The 7,946-nt window shown below is 38.9% G+C and overlaps 1 protein-coding gene across 1 annotated transcript; it reads left to right on the top strand.

Annotated features, from left to right (window-relative positions):
- Nucleotides 1-5,128: 5,128 nt before the first annotated feature.
- On the top strand, nucleotides 5,129-7,310 carry ch25hl2 (cholesterol 25-hydroxylase like 2). The gene has a single exon (XM_026176913.2). The coding sequence runs from the start codon at nucleotides 5,587-5,589 to the stop codon at nucleotides 6,487-6,489; it is 903 nt and encodes a 300-aa protein (XP_026032698.2). The 5' UTR covers nucleotides 5,129-5,586; the 3' UTR covers nucleotides 6,490-7,310.
- The last annotated feature ends 636 nt before the right edge of the window (nucleotides 7,311-7,946 follow it).

Here is a 7,946-nt window from a genome sequence, read left to right as displayed (position 1 = left end):
CAGGGGAAGTCAAAGCAAAAGGCTTTGCAAAATCATTTAAAAATTAAGTGCTTTCACTTTAGGCACTGGTACAATAGTCCTTCTAGATTTGAGGGACTTTCCAAAACTCAAGAGACTTTAAGAAATGAGGAGAAAAAAATCCCAGCCAACTCATCCACACAATTTTTAAGGAGAAGGCTGTTTATTTTATCTGGGCCTGCACCTTTCCTCTCTTTCACGCTCCTAGGGAAACATCCCCATACTTCACATGTCTGTGAAGGTTCTCAGTCATCCAGGTCATCGTAGTCAAAGGAGCTTGGAAAGAAAAGCATCTGGACTTCTTTAAGTTGCTTGAAGACGTTTCACCTCTCATCTGAGAAGCTTCTTCAGTTCCAGGGTCAAATGATGGAGAGTCCCATTTTTTTGGGCTTTCATCAAGTCAGGAAAGATGCACAGTAAAGAAGATCAAACACCAACTAGGTAGGATCAGAAAGACAAATGCAACAACATTAAAGCTAATGTTTTGGGTTTTTTTCTCTTGTCTTCTTTTTTTCTCTCATGCAATTGAGTGTTTGTGTACTGGGCTTTGTTATACAGTCCTTGCAAATGAGTGTTTTTGATCACCGTTGCTTGGATTTTGCTCTGCCTTTCTCTGCATATTTTCTCCAATTCTTGTTTCTCATCCTCAATATTTCAAGATTTTTGTACTTTGCTGCATTGCAAAACACTTGCAATTCAAAATCTTTCAGAACTTGTTGCATCTATTTCTGCATCTCCTCCAGTTCTTCCTTCTCTTTTAGCAGTTGGGTATTTCTTTACAGCTGTTCCACACCGTCTCCATACTTTTGTCTTGCCATCATTCTGGTAGAGGTTGATCTTGGCTTCATCTGTCCAAAAAATATTTTTCCAGAACTGTGCTGGCTGTTTTGAAGGGGTTTCTCTTCACTATTGAAATGATTCTGTGATCATCCACCACTGTCTTCTTCTGTGGATGTCCAGGTGTTTTTGCCTTGCTGAGTTCACCAGTGGCTTCTTTATTTCTCAGGATGTACCAAACTGTAGATTTTGCCAGTGCTACTATTGTAGCAATTTCTCTGATGTTTTTCTTTCTGTTTTTTCAGCTTAAGGATGGCTTGAACTCCTCTGAACAGGTTGTCTGTTCACAGCAAAATCTTCGCATTAACATTTTGCTTGCTCCAGGCCTTTTATTTGCTTAATTGATAGTGACATAACGACAAAATTGCCCACACCTGCCTTTGAGTCCAATTACTTTTGGTCCCTTTAAAAAAGGGTAGCACTTGTTAAGGAGCAGAAACTCTTAAACCCTTAATGCAATTTGAATGTGAATACCCTCAAATGAAAACTGAGAGTCTACACATTATGTCCATTATATAATTATATTTGGAATATGTTTCGGTGAACAGGTATTACTTTTGTCATTGTCCAAATATATATGAACTGTAAATCCTTTGTTTGTAAACGGTCAGTTAAATGTTGACAACTACTCTTTCAAAAGACTCCTAACAAATATCAGTAGTTATTAGACTTGCTGTACTTAGTGGCAGATTTGTGGGAGACTGGGAGTAGAAATTTCAAGTACAGGGGAGCAAAACAACAGGTAAGAACAACTGAAAATATTTTTTTGAGGGTGGATAAGGCTAAGAGTCAGGCCTTGAAATTAATTACAATTTTGTCTTGGTGTTTGGTTGACTATCAAGCTAGAGTGAAAGATTGCTGCCACCTGTGCTTTGAGGATTCTGACAGTTAGGATGACTTGGAGGTGTTGATTTATTTAAACTAATATAATCATCCTGCTGTACCCAGGTTTCTGCAATGCAGATTAGATCAATATGTTGATTCATTATTAAATAATTTGCTAGCACAAAGAGACCTAATGTTTAATACACCACATTTAATTGATTTACTCTTTGATATAATGGTAATGGTAAATGGACTGATTCTACAGCACTTTTCTACTCTCCCGGAGTACTCAAAGTGCTCTCTGCAGTTGAGGTAGTTATAATATTCTGTCTTTGTGCATTTTTATACTAAATTCATATTTTTATGATGATATTTGTGATTATTTGGGGTTTGTCTGAGTTTTGCTCTATCTATAGTGGGATTGATGTAGTCTCCTCATAAAATCAGGTTTTCCCCAGTAAGGTTTTCAATTCAGTTATCCATTATTGAATTAAAATGTGGCTAAGCATGTCAATCCTGGTCTGACTTGGAAGTGGACCAGAGAAAAACTACTTTAGCAAAATTACATGTTGACTCAATATTAATTTTAATGATGCAGCCAGGTGTTATTACTGCTATTGTCAATTAGAGTCTTACCAAATCTGTGCCTATAAATCTATACGATGACACATTGACACGTGACATTGCCCCCTAAATGAACAAACTGATGCTTCCACAATGATATTCAGTTCTTTTTGTTTGTTTGGCAATAAACTGACTGGAGGCTTTGCTTTCCACTCCAGCAGAATCTGTTACAGTGAATGTAAACCTTCACCTGAAGATGAGGCCAGACATTAATCTGTCGCTGCAGGTGTAATCCATGTTTTCACTGGTGTCAACACATACTATCACACAGCCTCCAAGAGCAGTTACACAGAGGAAGGATGATAAAGACAAGAAAAAGATAGCCCTTCAAACTTCTCAGCCCTCAGGTGTTTCCAAGAGATTTGGTGTTGAAAATATTGTTCTGTGTATAATATTCACACAAATATATCAAGGCCGGCTTATCTACGTCAACTCTCTTGAGTGAGGCATCAACCTTTAACCTTTTAAGTTTTCCCTAAACTTTTGTATTTGTTACTATTTTTGTGTGTTGCAAGTGAAAAGAGTACTCTTTTAGTTACTAACTTATCTTACTAATTACTCATTTCCAGTGCATTTAAAATTATCAACATGACAACTCGTGTCATAAGTAGATATTTATATATTTATACAGATATTTTTATATTTTATATATTTTTATAGTAACAAATAGTAGTATATGTAGGTTCCATTGGTGTTCCATTCCACTGATTATGTTTATGCTACACAGTGCAGTTCCTCATCCACTGAGGAGGATTTCCTTTTAGTCACTGCTCTCTTGCACTATATTCTATGACTTCTCTGCTCGAGACTTGATTGCTACTGCCCTCTATTGGCAGCTATAAAGAAGTGTGCTGATCACATAAGAAATGAACATTTTGTGCAATTGGACTCATGATGAAGTATTACGATTATCTTCTTAATACTTTGAATTTTCTGTTGTGTTCAGTGAGTCGCTGGGCGTTCATCATAATTTTACTCTATTTTATTATACATTTCAGTATACACAGTAAAAATTGTTAGTTGTTATAACTGAAAAACTAAAATAGGAATGTATTTAATGCACTGCACTGTGTGTGGAAAAGTACAACCTTATTTGTCATCCACATGAATTAAAAGTGCTGTAGCAGCCAGGTACTGCTAAACAAATCCACTGAAATAAATGATCGTCAGCAAGTGACCATAAAAGCAGTTTTAGCAGTATGATGCAGGGAACACATTAGTGTGGTGGTAAGTGTCATTGCCTTGCAGTAAAAAAGTTTTGTGTTAAAATCCAAACAGGACACTACTTTCTGTTGCTTCATATCCGCACTGTGCCTTGGGTTCTCTCTGGGTCCTCCAGCTTCCTCCCACAGTTCAAAGACATGCAGTGTTGTGTTCAGTCATGATTCTAACTTGGCCATAGATGTGAAAATCTCTTTTGTGTCAGCTTTCCCCTTTGACAGATGGGATAGGTTCTAGTGATCCTAAACTAGTAAGAAGATGGAGGTGTTGTACAAGAAACATGCAGCAGGCAGAAAAAATATAATAGGAGACAGAGTCTTATGGAATATGCAGTACATACAAAAGAAATATTTCAGTAAGTCTTCCATTTGACTTGACCTTGCTCTAAAAATACAAACTCTTAAGATTCTAGCCTAACTGTGGCCCTGAATTGGATAAGTGGAGAAGGTCAATGGATGGCTTGTTTGGGAGAAGATTCTTCTTTTCTCTAAAAAAGATGATGGCAGCATGGGTGATGTTTGCAAAGTTGCATCTGAAAAAAAAAAACACTCAAGGCTTCTGGACAGACATGTCCAAAGTAGAGCTGTTTGGCCATAATGCACAAAACCACATGACAGTTGATGATTTAGGTTTGTTTTAAAGCCACAACACCTGGCCTTGTAATCATTAAGTCAATCACAAACTTCTCTGTATACCAAAGTATTAAAAAATTAAATGTGCCATCTGCCCTGGCAGCTAATACTTAACTTATGTTGGAGTCATACAGCAGAACAGTGATCCCAAGCATGGCAGCAAGTGACCGCAGAATGGCAGAAACATGTTGCATGTTGCTTTCAGCCAGTAAATACAGTTCATGACTGAACTCATCTACTAAGTAAATGACATCAAACACACTGGAGAGATGAAAGCAGACTGGACTATGACAACATTCACATTTAACTCATGTAGTTGTTACAGAATGGAGCTCTGCTAGTTGAGACTGCAGGCAAACAGGTGTTGACTCGTGCAGTTTAATCATTTTTCAGGTGATTTTTTTAAATCTTTATTGTGGAATGGGTACAACCTGAAATACAGTAAAGTAAAAATTTGAGACAATGCACAATTACAAGGAGTAAATAAAAGTTTTTATTCTACAATGCAACTGCTTTTCCAATATCATAAATTTTATGTTTTATTTGTATTATTTTTAATTTACCCTTTGTAAAGCTAAGAAATGTGTTTGTACAGTTTAAGATGTGTGTGATGGTGTTTAATGAAACATAGCTGTTGAAGACAGAAAACTGACCAAATGTATGCCTACAGAACATCACATGAAACCTATTAAAATCTCTGCTGTGCAAAATTATTTTATCATACTATAGAAGCAAGAGCTGTGGTCTCTGCCCCACTTATGAATAATAGCATCATTTCTTTTCTGTAAACAAGCTGAAACTGAGCAACAAGCCAATTACTATTCAGCATCAGAAAGGAAGTGCTTTTGAATGCATGTCTCATTTGACAACTTTTTAGTGATTAATTACTGTTTTGGTCTGATGTTGTGTGTATTGGTGTGTGTATGTGCGTGTTCCCTGTCTTATGATTTGAGAGTGAGGGGGCAGAAAAATGAAAGGGCTGATTGTTAACATGCAGTAGTGAAAATATAACTTGGTATGTTTTTTTCTGAGAATGTTAGGAGCTAAATGACATCGTCTCCGAGTTGAATTCTCAAGAAGACGGAAGCTCCCTCGATGATTTGGGTCAAAAATGAGAACTGTTGAGGCCCGGCTCCTGAGTCCTGGCTGCAGTCCTTGTGCCCATGAAAAAGGGCCTTTAAAAAGCGCCTTCTTTTAAAATGCATGGGGGTGGAGGGGATGGTGGAGGTGGGGCTTGAACATACATAAGAGGCTAAGACAGTCCACCAGTCCAATTTGGCACACCATCACCAGGCAATTTGCTGTCGCTTAACCTATTACGAGGAAGCTTGGATCCCTCTTTTCATTCAGACCCTCTTTATCCTCTTTGGTTGCTTGTTAAAAATAATCCTATTGGATCAGCCATCTTTGGAAGAGAAACGCCACATTAATGATGAGCGTGGGCGGGTTACTCAGAACTGAGACTTTATCTTGGATGTCATATGTAGACAATGTGACTGGGGATTATTCCCAGGACTTGGTCCTGCAGCCTATTTGGGACTATCTCCGTCAGAACTACCACGACCTCCTAAGAAGTCCTCTCTTCCCCGTGGTCCTCTCAGTCACTACCTATTTTCTCCTGGTCGCTCTTTACACTGTGTTGGACCTGCTGGCTCCCACCTGGCCGTGCATCAACCGCTACAGGCTGCATCCAGACAGACCCATCACCTGGCCTAACATTTGGCCCACCTTGGGTGTCACCATTTACAACCACCTGCTTTACATCTTTCCTGCTGCAGTTGCACAGTGGCTGTGGAGGCCACCAACCCCTCTACCCCCCGAAGCCCCCACTCTGTTCAGTTTTTTCCTGGGCATCCTGGGCTGTATGGTGGTCTTTGACTTCCAGTACTACCTGTGGCACCTGCTGCACCACCGGGTTGCTTGGTTGTACCGCACTTTCCACGCCATCCACCACCAGTACAACCAGCCTTTCAGCCTTGTCACCCAGTACCTGTCTGGTTGGGAGTTATTTAGCGTGGGATTTTGGGCCACAGTAGACCCCATCCTGCTGCAGTGCCACTGCCTCACAGCATGGAGCTTCATGGTATTCAATGTCTATGTTTCCACTGAGGATCACTGTGGCTATGACTTCCCTTGGGCCACACATAACTTGGTGCCCTTTGGCCTCTGGGGTGGTGCTCCGAAACATGACACTCACCACCAGAGACCTGGCACTAACTTTGCCCCATTCTTCTCTCACTGGGACTGGCTGGGGGGCACCCACACTGTACCAACCGCCTCCAGCCACTCTGCCACGGGAGAGCCAGAAGAGATGAAAGGAAGAAAAGACTAAAGAACTTGAATTAATCTTTCAATGACTCCATCGCTAGTTTACTCAAACTGCCTCTTTTGTTGATGCTTTTATTCCAGCAGACTCATTTTTCCTCTTTACTCTCCTGCAGACTAATTTCTCTCTTTTACGTCTCCCACTCTTAACTCTCACTTTGATAATAACGATTTCCACTATGTGGCTATCTTTGACTGCATGGATATTTTTCACATTTTACGAGCTGATAATCAATCTAACATTGTTTGACAGTGTGGTAAGTTGTCAAAAGATATTTTTTATGTTTGTATTTTGTACAATGATAGTATAGATTATCTTATACTTTTGTGCAATGAACATATATCTCTTATTCATAGAGATTTTCCACTTATGTCAGTGAATTGATGTGCTGTTAATTGTCTCAGTGGCATTCTCAGGTCAGGTACCTTACATGTGTAATTTGTTTGGAGCTACCAGAAATATAAAATAAAATTTAAAAAATGATTTGAAGTCCTTCCTTGATTTGTCGAATGTCACTGAGTAGCTCTGAGTCTTTGCTGACGGAGGATGGTGTGATCTGTCAGAGTGATTACACAGAAGTTTGCACGTACATTCTTCCTCTCTCCCTCCTCAGCAATGACCCTCTCACTCCCACGCATGAATGGCTGCCTTTTAGCTGCATCCCAGTATGATGCGTGGGCGCAATACTAATCCATCATTCTCTCTCTTTGAGACAAAATGGTCCTGCAGGAAGAGTTCTTAATTAAAGCCCCCGAAGAGAAACTGCAATAGCTGCCCTGACAGCTAATACTGAACTGCAGGTGCTGTTCTTTTGAAAGATTTTTATTGACTACGATAGAATATTATTTGCTTTTATGAACATCAAATGATTTTTCGCTCTTTTTGATTATTTTTTTTTACAAATTATTTAAAAGTAGAATCACAACCTTTTTTTCAGGTAGTTTTTCCCAAATAACTTGGTGTTTAAATAAAATCATGAAATCCTAGTTTATATTATTACAAAGAAACCAGTAGGGGTCAGTCTTTTTCCAAACCACAAAAAGAAGAACAAGTGTACAAATACATGTAAAGCAAAAATTACATCCCACTGGGAAAAAACAAAAAAAGACCAAAAAAACTCCCAATGCATTCTTGGTTATTTTCCAGTTATGCTTCTGGTTATATCACAGTTCTAGGCGATAGGGATTCATAGTTCTGCAGTAACAGTTATTGTGACTTATCTGTCCTTGTTATTCATCACTGTGCGTTCCTACCTGCAGTCTGAACCGGTTTAGCATGTTTTTTGTGCTCAAACATGTTGCGTTTATTTTAGAAACACTGCAGACAGGGCTCTCGGGCACAACTTATTCTTTTGTTAATCCTGTTCTAATTATGGGATATGCATGTTGAGGAACAATATGAATAATGTGTATATTTTTAACATGAACTATTTTTTTTTATTGCAAATGAATATATGTAACACA

This window comes from Astatotilapia calliptera, chromosome 7, assembly GCF_964374335.1.
Source record: "Astatotilapia calliptera chromosome 7, fAstCal68.1, whole genome shotgun sequence".
Lineage (NCBI taxonomy): Eukaryota > Metazoa > Chordata > Actinopteri > Cichliformes > Cichlidae > Astatotilapia > Astatotilapia calliptera.
The sequence above is the reverse complement of the archived record's forward strand: the minus strand, read 5'-3'. Positions and strand labels throughout refer to the sequence as shown.